Genomic DNA, 13,128 nt, shown 5'->3' with positions numbered 1-13,128 from the left:
CATATTCAACTTTGGGGTACCAGTTACAATACAAAGATCTCAGGAATGTCACCAGAGGTACCTGGATTTGAAACAGAATAACAGACAGGTCCATGTTCTCCAGTGGGTTAGGACCCAAATATTCTTACCTCCCTAACTGGTCATAGGGAGCCCCCACTTGACTGGTGTTCGGATAACATTTAGTCAAGTTCTACTCAGCAGCACAAATCATGAAATACTGAATTTCCATGTGATCTCTGTTCTTTACTCCATGAATTTATCCAGAAGATGTGAAAATTGAACTCTAGAATTTTCCCTGTTATCTTCTAATGTGGGAATGCCTGATTCCTTTCCACTGCATTACAAAATGAAAATTCAAGAGGCAGGGATAGAAACCATATTCAAGGAAGAAGAAAGACAAAGAGGTGACCAGCAATTTGATATCATATGTCTCGTGGGGAAAGGGTGTCTGGATCTTCAAGGCAAACTATGACAAAATGAGAGCAGAAACATGTCTATTTTTTTCTAGGTCACCATAGGGAACCAATCTAACCTATTTACACGTGATCTCAGGGGGAGTATCTTTAAATAGCTATCTTGTCGCTATCCTTTTCGTCATCTTCCATGATCACTTTGGGTCTCTCGTCCCTGAGCAGTGTGACACCTGCAAAACAAAGCACAGACCTGCAATTAAGGACTCTAATTAAAATATTAAACAATCTTATAGCAGAGACAGTACACAGGGGTGCAACAACCTAGAAAACTTTTAGTTTTTGCAGAACTAATAACTACAGGTGCCAACCAAGATAGAAGGAGTCAGTGTCCTTACTTGGTTTTCCTAAAGGGGCTGTGGCTCAATGAGGACACTGTTCTAGTTCCCAGGGAACTGGGGTGCTCAACTGGGGCACCTGGTTACCGTGGCTCCCAGGCTTGCTGCACAGAAGAATAGGAAGCATAGATTTGGAGTCTAGTGCTTTGGACTTCTCAGTCTGCCTCCCAGTCAATGCAAAGCCACCCTCTGTTTTCTCTAATACAAATCAAGGACACTAGCACTTGTGGAAAGGGCTATTGTTATAAGTAAGGAGTGTGTCACTGCTTAGCAAAGAGCCACCCCACAGAGCAACCAAGACAGCTTTTCCTTTCCTTTCCCAATTTGTTAGTTTATTTTCCTTTTGAGAAGAACTGGTAAGTAAACCTGAAGAAGTCAAACTTAAACAGATTTTACTAACATCTGGGAAAATTATTGAGCTGAGGCTCCGAACATGCCATTTCTAAATGTCAGTACCAACAGATACTAAAGTTTACATAGTTCAGAGCCGAATGAGAAAATAAGAAAAGTGTAGTGAGTTTTTCATAAGCTATTTGGCTACAATTTTATACAGTTCCTTATTTTCAGATGATTCTCTTATGAAATTTTAGAGGTGTTAGGTGGTTGGGCTTTTTAAAAGTTCCTTAATAGGCAAAATTAAAAGGGATGCTTCTCCTTATATTATGATCCATAATGCTTTGCTTTTAAAAGTTTACTGGGCTGTGAAATTTAGAAATCTGTAAATAATTATCTGGGCTGATAGACCCCCAAAAAGACCCTCCAAAGAGGCCATCCTGGGTGGTTCTGTTCATCCTGTGAATGTGAAGTAGGGTCACTTTAATAAAACGACAAGGAAACTGTGATTCAATACCAGTCCTCCTAGATTTCTGTCATCCCACTCCAGTCAGCCAGTTTTGTTTCCCCACCACTGCCTTCACCACCCCTTTTCCTTCTCATAATTAAAGGCCTTTCCATTCATGAAGCATTTCATAAAGATCTAAATTTGTGGGAGGAAAGCTGTGCACCACAAGAGGCCCTTTCTACAACACTGGACTCCATTCAACAGCAGCAAATTAATGAAAACTATGTGCTGATCATAATGACTATTCATTTGATTCAGTTTCTAGTTTGTTCATATGGGTTCTTTACCAATTAGCTGATATTTATTGGAGGAGAAAAACAATTTCAAGAGTCTGGCTGAAACTACGGCTTTTGCATAAATCACTTATGAGACACAGTGGGGGATATTTGCTCTTATAACAGCTGCACAGAGTTTGGATTCTTGTTTGGCATTAAGGCTATCTTGGTAGGAGAACACACTTAGCTATGCTGAGCCCCTAAACTATCTATCCTACTTTCCTTGATATCTCTTTATATTAAGTTAAGTTTGGGCTGATTTAAAGTGGAGAAGAGCCTTTAAATTTTCAGGTCCTGGTCAACTTTCTGGTTATTTTGGGTAGCCTTGAAACCTAGGCAAAGGAGCATCTGTACCAAAAAAAAAAAAAAAAAAGGTTCTGGGATCCCAGAGAAGGGAGAAGAGATGAACCTGCTTAATTATCAAGATCAAGGTCAGCCCTTTCCCAAAGTGGGTTAGGTTTTCCATAGTGGCAAAGGAAATGCTTTCAAGTGGAACGTGAACAAGTATTTTGTATCAGGATTGCCAGGCATGCCTTTTAATGTCTTACAAGACATTAAAAAAATACAATAGCTCATCAAAATCTTGATTCAAGGATGTTGTTTTTTAGGACGAGGCTAAAAGATCTTAGGAATGTTATCAAAGACACTTGGATTTTGAGATAAAATGAGAGAGAGAGAGAGAGTGAAATCAGTTGAGATTCTAAGTAAATCAGTAGCATCTGTGAGTCATCATTGTATTCTTATATTTGATACTTCCTTATCATTGGCTTTGGTGACTGGTTGCTGAACAAGGTTTGATAAGCACTGGTCTGTCTGGTTTAACCCCATCCTGATATTCATGCTCTCCTGTGGGAAGCTGTGGTGTGTCATTGAAAGGAACATAGACTTTAGATCCAGAACACTTTGATTTAAGTGGTTATTCAACTTCGAGCTGGTCACTTAAACCTATCTGAGCCCAGTTCATTCATCTGTAAAATTAAAGAAAAATAATTTCTTTAGCAGATGATACCATCAGATTTAGGCCAACATTCTTTTATGTTTCCACCCCACCTCACATGAACCTTTAAGGTCCTTCTTACGTTGTGAGAATCATTGGACACTATATGTACCTCCTTCACTGAATTGTGAGATTTTCAAAAGAATATGCTAACAAAAAGCACAGAACTTGGAATACAATAAGGATTTAGAACATTAGTTTTCTACTCTTCCACTCTCCATGAAGAAGAGTTGAGCAACTTGACTGCCTGTTAGAATTTGGTATGTTTTGAAGGCCAAAGCTGTCAGTTCAAGACCTGAGGGTCAGTCAGCCTTGCAGCAAGCTGTGGTGGTTCATGATCTCACCCAGAGCAACACATAAAGCATTAAAAATATGCACCTCTGATCTAAAAGAGATAGGGCTAAGATACCACCTTTCCTGGTAAACCAACCCAGACATGATGCTCTGTTCCCAGCAGGCCAGAAGAGGTGTCACTTTCAAAGCACAGATCCTCCCCATCTACAAGTGCAGCAGGCTGCTTAATCCTACATGTTCATAGCTCGTGAGTCAATTTCCAAGAGGCTCCACTTCAGGGCTTCCAGCCTCTTTATTCTTTAGTTATCCTGTTTGGTTTTTCCTTACACACCTCAACTAGAAAATTCTCTTGTATGCAGGTTGAAGCTACCCAGATCTGACCAATCACAACCCGATGCTCCCTGTCATGCAGCTTTCAAGAGAGGAGCCCTGGAAACCATGGGCCAAGTTTGAGCAGACCTTGGGCTGGCAAAGAAGGCTGGAACTACATCTCACTAAGGAATTCTCTGGCAGTTGGAACCTGTCAAATAAGCTCATTAACCTGGGGGAGTGAAGGTAGTTAGCAAGAGATTTAGAAGAGAGAGTGAATCCTTGTCCAGTCTTAACTTGCCAAGGGCTAATGAGAGGAGTTTCCTCTGGAGTGTGTTTGTCTGTGAGTTTCTCTCAACACCCTTGTTAGAAGCAATGTGAGTCTCTCTGAGCATCTGCTGAAGACTCCATCCTTAGCAGCTTAACTAGCATTTCGATTACTGCCAAATCTTTAGATACTAACAGGCTCTTCAAAAATAAAGTGCTTCAGCTAATACGCTAATAAAAGCTAGAATCATAGAACACTATCTATAACTGCAAATACTTGTAACACAGAGATTTGCTGATTCAAGGGTTTCCATAATGTGTACTGAGTCTATGGATATACAGTCCCCCTCTTCAATTCTGTGTATGTCGTACTGTTTGATAAACATTTTTTATTCACCCAGAAAGCAGCTCTTTTTGGCTATAGGGATTGGGCTGTAGCTAGCACACATTTTCAGGTATACAGAGCTCAACTCCTTAGGAAGGTCCTTGAATCAGTAGGCTTATAGAGAAAGATAAAACACTCTAGCCAGGAACATTGTCACCTTTAGAAATGTTTGAGTTATCTCAAAGAACATAAGATTGGACAGATAATGGGGGGGAGCCAACACTGACTGAAGTCTTTCAATGAGCCAGGAAATGTGCTAATTACTCTATATACTTTATTTAATTGTGTTGACAAACCTGGCAAAGATACTTTCTGGATGTTCTTCAGAGATGGGTGAAACAAAGGAGGCTTATAGTTTGTGTGAGTTACTTAGTGTCACAAAGCTAGAAAGGACAGAACGAGAGGCAAACCTAGACTTTTCTGATCCCCACATTTTCACTTCATGCTATGTACTAAGGTGACTCACTGCTCATTTTTGCTCCTCTATCAAGTCTTCTCCTAGACCAAACTTCAGTAAAAAAGAGATAGAAAAACTAGCAGAAAGTAATCAGTCTCTTAATGGAGAATCTGCAGCCACAGACTTCTGACTGCCATATAGAAAACTGACTCCACAGATCCTTATTGAGCACTGTCATATAGAAGGACTGGACTAGACAACAAGGTCAATATCACCAACATAGGGCAATCAAAGTTCTCATACATTCACCAAACAAGTTGTTGATGTAAATTAATTGAAATAAGAGCAACAAGAACAGTACTAATAGAGACGGCAGTGCAAAGGTGCTTGCATGCCTTTGGGTAGCACAGTTAGTTCACAATAGGAAAGATTCATTTTGGAGTTAGAAATGTCTATTAGCAGAGACTTTGAGGTGACAGAGTCCTGAAAGTTGGTTGGAACTCAGACAGAAGCAGACCTTGAGGGAATGTGTAATGGCTGGAAGATGAGTGTAGGTAGGAATGTCTGTATCTATGATGGTGAGGCAGGTTCAGATGCTCCCAAATGGTCCTTGGTCCTTTTCTCTAAAAAAAGGGCCTCCTCGGACCTCCCCAGTGGTGCAGCGGTTGAGCGCTGGGTTGCGAAGCTGCCCGCAGCCTCTGCAGCGCCGGTTTGATCCCCGGCCACCTGCGAGGGTCCCACACGGCGCGCAGACCTCTCCTGCCGCCCGCTGCTCCCCTCAGCAGTGTACTTCGGTCCTTCTGCCTGTTCTGCTCTCCGCTCTGGCTCTGGTGAATTCTCTCACCCTCCCACGCTTCTGACTGTACCCAGTGCTTGTGTAAATAAATAAATCTTAAAAAAAAAAGAAGGGCCTCGTCATGTCACAGCCTCATGTCAGAGCCAAGCTCTGCTCCTCAGAAGACAGTAACCCTGACTTCATCCTTGACTGCAGGATGTCTCCCTCTGAGCTGTCTTTCCAAATAACTGCAAACATGGCTTATAATAGCAAGGAAATCTCATTTCCTCCCACAAGTGTTCCTCTGAATCCCTGTAGTGCTATATGTATAAACCATAGCACAGAATGATGAAAAATTACCCAAAGGTGAGAGAGTTCTGGCTTTGAACCCCAGCTCTGCCAAATATTAGTGTTTGATCTTGGGCATAATTTGATCCTTTCATCTAGCCATCATCAGTCACAAACCCATCATCAGGACCGCCAGTCAGACGCTCAGCAAAGCATCCATCAACTTCATTCACATAAGACTTTAAAAAGACTGAGTAAGTTACTTAAATTCTCTCCCAGTTTCTTTCTCTGTAAAGGGAGACAACAGTAACTTTATTGTGTTATTGAGTTGAATTTTGAAAGTCTGTGAAACATGCCAGTTACAAAGTCACATTTAGTAAGAGCGCAATGAACATCATTTCCTTTCATCCTGGCAAACCACCATCTATAAAACACATACACACACACACACACACACATACACACACACCTCGGTCATACTTTAATCATGAATAAATATCCATCTTACTCTCCAACTTGCACATCAGCTTCTCAGGGACAAGGACTGTGTATCATACACTGACTGCCTTATCACCTGGGCTGGTGAGCATAGCAAAAGTTTTGGGTTTCATTTGTCGCATATTAAGATAGCTATGCACACATCTGCATCGCTCTTTTGTCTCTCGCTCTCTCTCTCTTTCTCTTGTTTTGAGGATTTGTTCAATATGTCCAGGTGTCTTGGGAGAATTAGCCATCAGCCACAGGAGGCATGATCCATGGAAGAATGGAGAGGAGGGTATTTCAACTCCTCTTAAGGACCCATCGACATTTCTGTTTCATTGTCTCAGTGAATTTTATCAGTTCTGCTGAAGTGAGAATAATGCTCGACCCCTTCCAAATATCCAGGTCAGCCCCCGGGGAGCCGCCAATAAAGGTAAACTTGAAAGGCAGCAATAAATGCTGTTCCTCCCCGGGGCACGTCCACGCGACACAGATTGCTGGGCCAGGAGAAAGCCCAATCCCGCAACACCTCCAGATGGTAAGGCTCTTGACCTTTTTCCCATCACCCCCTGCAAATGCCCTGCACCAGCTCTTTTACCTGCTGCAAAGGGGGACATGTGCAGGGCAGGTGTGTCTTTTCTCCTTGGCTTTTTCTGTTCCAGGTCAGTGTTATGAAGAGCTGGACTTGTTTTGCCCTTTGGATGTCTCTCTTGGACATCATATCTTTTAATTAAATGTTCTGAAAGCACACCTGCATAGTTAGGGGAACAGAGGGAGAGACGGGGTCAAATAGATACTTTGTTCTCATACCTGATGCCTGAGCATCCATATTTGCACATATACCAGGTAACAGAAGTCATACCCCTTTAAAACTTATTTTTATAATAGCCATTTCTTTATACTAAGAATTAATAAGACCACACAAGAGACCACCTCCTATGCAAAGGGTTTTCACGTGCCTGATTTCACTTTTGCCTCACAAGGCCCTGAGCAATTTCCCGTCACTGCTATCATACATCTGAGGAACGTGAGCTGAGGTAACACAGGTAACACAGCTCATCTTGGTGTCAGAGCCAGGTGTGAGCCCAGGCTTGTCTGCCTCCAAAGTCCATCCTCATCAGCATGGTGGGTGATCTGCTGTTTTGCAAGCCCCCTGCCACCCACCTCAATGACTCCATTAGTATTCTGCCTGCACCCACCTACCTCTCACCTCTCCTCTGCACGTGAAAATTTTCTCCATCATTTACAAACTTTCTAAAAGTGAACCTTCTGTTGAAAAATATCTATAATTCTCAACCCAGATCGAGCCTTTGGGCGGCCTTATCCGAGGACCTCCATTAAGTTACTTCCTAGTGTGTATTTCAGCTATTTGGGTGCTTCTGTTATTTCTTATAAAACAGTAAGTTCCCAGCAAATGTGTGCCATTTGTTTTGTATTCTTCCAAGTGGGTTGTGAATAGAGAGAATATAAAATAAATGGTGAGGAGCAAAGGGGAAAAGGAAATAAAACTTTTGGGAACAAGAGTATATCGCATGTCACACGTTCTGAAGCTGTTTGCCAAACTGTTTTACTTTTCTGCGGGGCTACACATGCCAGCCTGCCTTGTAGTCAAGGAAGTTTGTGACAGAAGGAAGTGATGCATTCTACTTCCAGGCCCATCAACCCTACATCCTGTCTCCCCCATGTCTGCTGGATGTGGACGCTCACGACAACCAGGGAAGCCATACGCGCCTGACAGCCGACCCTCCATCAGGCACCAGCCCTGAATGACTGTTTGAAGCAGAGCCTGCTTTCCCACCCTGACTCCCACCGGGGTAAGTGAAACAAACTCACGTGTGCTGGTTATGTCACTGTTATTTTAAGGGTTTATCAGTTATAGCAGTCAGCTATATTGTAATTAAGACAGATACAGGGAGTACAACAAATAATACAATATTTAAGGAAAAATTCACAAAAACAATGTGATCTTATGGCAAGTGGTTTCCTGTCAAGGTGTGCAAAGGACCTCATTGTCCTTACCTGGTATAAAAGGGGGGATGTGCAAGGCTGGCGTGTCTTTCCTCCTGGGTTTTTTTTGGTCTGACTCAACGTTCAGGGTGACTTGTGCATTTTTCCCCTTTCTTGGCTTCCTTTTGAGATCACAGTCCTTAATGAATTGGTCTGAAAGATCGTCTGGTTTTGATAGGTTGTGCAAAAATAAAGAATACAACATGTGTCAGGGTCCATTCACAAACTGGTTAGTTTCCAGTTCTATCTGATAACAAAGGCAGAAGGCATTTGGTCTGAAAAAGCAAAGTATTGATTTATTTGGGCCTCTTCTGCAGAGCACTTTAGTAGCCTTGCCTGAACACATATACTAATACAGAAAGCTAGAATTCCATAACTAAGCCCAATTTGCAGATGTGGAAACTGAGGTTCAAAAGAGCAAATAAAAAGATGATTCTGCTGGCAGGGTACAGGATCAGAGCTACACCCAGGGTCTTGGGACTATACTATCTGGCTAACAAAGGATTTAAAAAAAATTATTACCACATAGCATAGTTAACTTCCTCCTGAATTATACATAGCATAGCTATTTTTTCTTTTTAATAAATGAATGTTGCTCAGAATGGATGTTGCCCAGCTGTGGGGTCCCTGGAGGTACAGGCTGGATGTGGATCTGTCATGTGTCACTTGTCAACCCCAAGAGGCCACTCAGGGCACAGTACAGAGAGCAAGGCATTTGCTTCAATTTTGACTTTTACTTCAATTACACTTTTTCCCATTTTTGGAGAAATCCAGAACATAAAATATCTTGATGGCAAATAGGGAGAGGGGAGTGGAGGGGGGAGTCATAACCAGGCGAGACATAAACAAAGACTATGAATATGCAAAAGGCCTATCCATCAAAAGTCTGAGTGTCTCATTTTTAGAAATGGGTAGAGGCAGAAATGTTTCTGGTATTTTCATTACAAAGGTTATGCAAAAAGTCAGTTCTGGAAAGGAAACAGATTGACAATAAAGCAGAAAAAGGCTATTTAAAATTCTGTCTTGATAGGCAAAGAGAGATATTTGAAATATTTTATTGGCACTGCACGTGGAGTGTAAATGTGCTGGGAAATACTAGAAACAAGCTATACTGCCACATTCCATTTATTGCCTCAAAAATGCTCTGCCTGGGACTCGGTCAGACCAAAAAAAGGGGACAATGCCTTTCATCATTTTTTTTTAACTCTAATAAACTTCTCTCCAGTGCGTTAGCTAATATTTACATGGCAGAACACACAGACCCCTGGCTATTTGCCTGTCCATCTGGTGTTGGCTGTTACCACAAGGCACAAACTATCAGGATTCAGGGGGCCTACCTCGGATTTCCCCTGCAAACCAAATGGCAGAGACACCCCCTTTCTGACTGCCACTCTGACATTCAGACTGAAGCCTTTACCTGAGTGGCTGCGACGATTGTCGAGGTTGTCCAGTCTGTCCTCTGAGAGATCCAGTGGCTGCATTTGCTCGGTGGACATCATCAAAGGAGGGCTGGTGTGGAGGCTTCTTCTCCAGCACTGAGAAGTAGAAGAAAAATCCATTAATCTGCCTTCTTTCCATTCACTCACTTATCAAGTATATTTATTGAGCACTTACTATTATGTTCCACTTCAGGCCTGTTTCTCAAGTCTGCTTTTTACACTTAGCTACTAGAAGCTCTGAACTTAATATTTAAGCCAAAATAAATGAATTTCGAGCCCACGTGCACACACTGCACACACACACTTACATGCATTTATTAGTAACTGTCATGCATCAAATGTTTAATACCTACCTTCTCTCAGAGGCACTGTGGAAGTTTCAGAACATTATAGACAAATCTGAATTAAAAATGAGTTAACTGAAACTTACAAACTTACAACTTTGGTTATACCTTGCCTATATTTTCTCTGTTGAGTTCGGCAAAACCTACCTTACGGACGAGGAAGCTGAGGCTTTAAAAATCGAGTTAATTTAGTTAATCACATTTGCACAAAATAGCCAAATAAGAGTCCAAATCTAGCTCTGCAGACTTTTATTTGACACTTAGAAATAAAGCAAAGCCTTTGAGCTCTAATTGAATCAGGCTTCACTTAACTTTTCTACCTTATAGCCTTGAACTGTGAAGTAATGAGACTTCTCTATGTGTCAATAGTGGTAGAGATGTCCTGGGATAAAAAAATCTAGTTCCTGAAATGTCTCTTTATTATTAATGCAAGTCAGTTCCCCCCACCCCCCATACCCTATTTTTCCTAGCCCACAACCAACTGAGTTTCCAGAGCTATTAGTTGTAGCCATTGTCCAGGAGGACTGGAAATTCAGAATGGACATGTGTCAAACTGAACGAGAAGTGTGTTTAATAAGTTACATGATATCTCATTGGCGTCCGCCTGGACTTTGTTTCTTGAATTTCTTTCAGATAATCTATTATTCATGTCCTACCATCACAAGAATGATTGGAGAGGAATAAGAGAAAATGATCCAACTGATCCTTTTCTCTTGAGATCCCAGGATCCCCGGCACACAGGTCTTCCCATGGACCAGCGGCGTTAATATTTCAAGCTCACAGACCCAGTTCTACTCATTTGTTTTCTAAGGAGAAACCTCCGGGAAGGCTGGAGGGTCTTTCCCCCTACAAGCTGAGATCATAGCACAGCAGATGGAGCCATTAATGGATTTCTTGAGCTCAGCTTTTAGTGCCACTCTGAGCAGACGGATTGTCCTGAGTGACTTCAGCAAAAATCAATCTGACCATTGTTTTCAGTGTTTGCATACAGACTGCCGACTCCCTGGGACCCTCAGGAAGCACGCTATTATCTTGGGGGCCAGCCCCCACCAGCTTGAGTGGAGAGGGCAGCTATGGGAATATTACTGTGGATGTGTGGGCTCGGTGCCGAAAGCCAGAGGCAAAGTTACAGCCCCAAATTTGGCCTGTGCACCTACTCCACTAATGTTTCTCTTTCGACAGAAGGTCATGGGCTCAGTCAAAGACTGTGCTGCCTATCACCCCAGAGAGCATCTGGTTAGACTGTTCACTCTCTAGAAGAAACTAAGGTTCCCCGAGGTTAAAATGACCCACCATTACTTACACACTTAGAGGCATCATTTCAACCCAGGCCCCCTGCCTTTTATTCTTTCTAGGTGCTAGCTGGTGTGGCACTCCTCTCCTCTCCAACCTAACATAAGTTGTTTTTTGAACTCAAATCACACGGCTGCTCCACGTGCTCAATAGGTATTGTTTGAACTGAGCTCTCCAGTCAAATAGATGTAGGTTAAGTCTCTAAAACCCATGTGATTTCAATAAAGTCTCTAAATCTTCACGATGTGGTGAGGATAAATGAAATCCGTGTGTAATATAATTTTTTCTCTTTCTTTCTCCAAGCTCCTATTGCTATGGCAGAATTTGCAATGGCTAGCATCTTTGTGGTATGTACATAGACATGTGCCCATAAAATTATTTCCCTCCCTGCCCTCTATTCTTATACTGTTTTCTTATCTGTAAAGTAGAGATAATAGTATCTACCTGGTAGAGCTACTTGGAAGATTAAATGTGTAGCTCCACGCTTGCTTCCACATTGTCGGCATGGAATAAGTTGCAGCATTGTTATGTACCATCGTCTACCCCAGCTACGGCTAGCTCATGGAGACAGCTGTCTTAACAGGAAAGTTTTGAAAAATCACTGGAACCTTCATTTTTCATCTAGATGCTGAACCATGGGAGGAGAAACCTTCCTCTGAGCAAAATGGCTTTCACAAAGCAGGACTTGAGACAGAAGAGCCTGCTTTGGGAAAAGAATTATGCAAATGGTAGAAGTCTCTGGACAAGGTGAGGGTACCCTTGATTAGTTTCAAAATTGACACATACACTCTCCCCAATAGAGATCCCCTAAATCTCTTGCTGCCCTGAGTCTCCGTGGAGAAATAACACTATTTTAAGTCGGTGTGTTTGGAACCTCATGCTGAACTGGCAACCTCTGTTTGCTAGGAATATCAAGGGGAGTCTCAGACTGAGTGTTTCACATTATAAAAACACTGTGCCGGGCAGGTTGTGCTCTGCCGGTGGAGTCAGAAACTGCTTTCATCATGGATGACATCACTGAACTTTTTGGTAGAAGACCTCACACAAATAGTAAGTACATGGAGGGGGAGGTAATTGGTGTGTAGCTTGTTTTATTTCATTTCACCTGCCTGTTGAATGTTAGCTTAAGATGACCCCGCTGTCTCCAACACTCCATTTTTCTCCTTAGTAAGACGGGGTACTCTTCCTGATTGAGCCACTGGAAGGTGTGAACCAGTCTGATTCTGACTAAGAAGTGGAATATTTTTCCTCCTATGCCTGACTGCCTAAGCATCTCCAATTCAGGCTCCACGCTCAACATCAAGCACAGGCAAGGGGCTACTGTCCTGTCCTGCTGCCCGGGGAAGGTTTCATCATCTCCTGTAGCAACTTACTGTAATTTGGGAAGTCTCTGAAGCACCAGCTCATCTTACTTTCATGCCTACACACCTGGTCCCCTAGGTCTTTGGATTCTACCCCAAAAGCTTAGGCCTTAACAGATGCTCTGGGGTGTTTCATAAATGCTTCTCTTGTACACAGATTTGTGATATTTAACTTTCTCTCACTGCCTATCCATTCAGTTGTGACCTCTGAGCAGTGGCAGCAGGAAGACTACTTGAGCTGCCATTGTCACTCTCAGCCTGCCCACCCTCATCTGAAAAGTCTGAGGCCACTGCTGTTGCCCTCAGGAAATTGTTGTCCCCAGCACCCCCAGATATCAGGAAGTATTGCAGTTGCCAGCATTACTTCTGCAGCAAAAATATGAACATTTACATTAACTGACACATAAAAGATGACAGAAAGATTCTTACCTTTTCAGGTCAGGGTTTTCTACCAAGTGAGTTTATGTTGAACTTTACATCTATAAACAACAAAACCTTTTGCTCTTTGGAATTCTTCTGATTATTTTACTAAGAAAATAAAGGATGATTGTTGCTGTTTGAGAGAACT

General features: G+C 42.3%; 1 protein-coding gene across 2 annotated transcripts; it reads right to left on the bottom strand.

The window, feature by feature from the left end:
• Positions 1 to 563: 563 nt before the first annotated feature.
• On the bottom strand, positions 564 to 9,622 carry PPP1R17 (protein phosphatase 1 regulatory subunit 17; the record flags this gene model as incomplete). 2 transcript variants are annotated; one of them, XM_084229189.1, is made up of 4 exons in its annotated part: positions 564 to 643; positions 6,715 to 6,867; positions 8,136 to 8,288; positions 9,541 to 9,622. In XM_084229189.1, the coding sequence occupies 4 exons, from the start codon at positions 9,620 to 9,622 to the stop codon at positions 564 to 566; spliced, it is 468 nt and encodes a 155-aa protein (XP_084085315.1). The 2 variants fall into 2 exon arrangements, with proteins under 2 accessions (XP_084085315.1, XP_084085316.1); XM_084229190.1 differs by lacking the exon at positions 8,136 to 8,288.
• Between the last annotated feature and the right edge of the window lie 3,506 nt (positions 9,623 to 13,128).

The sequence above is a fragment of the Talpa europaea genome (genome assembly GCF_964194135.1).
Source record: "Talpa europaea genome assembly, chromosome: 3".
Classification (NCBI taxonomy): Eukaryota; Metazoa; Chordata; class Mammalia; order Eulipotyphla; family Talpidae; genus Talpa; species Talpa europaea.
This window is presented reverse-complemented; position numbering and strand designations above follow the sequence as displayed.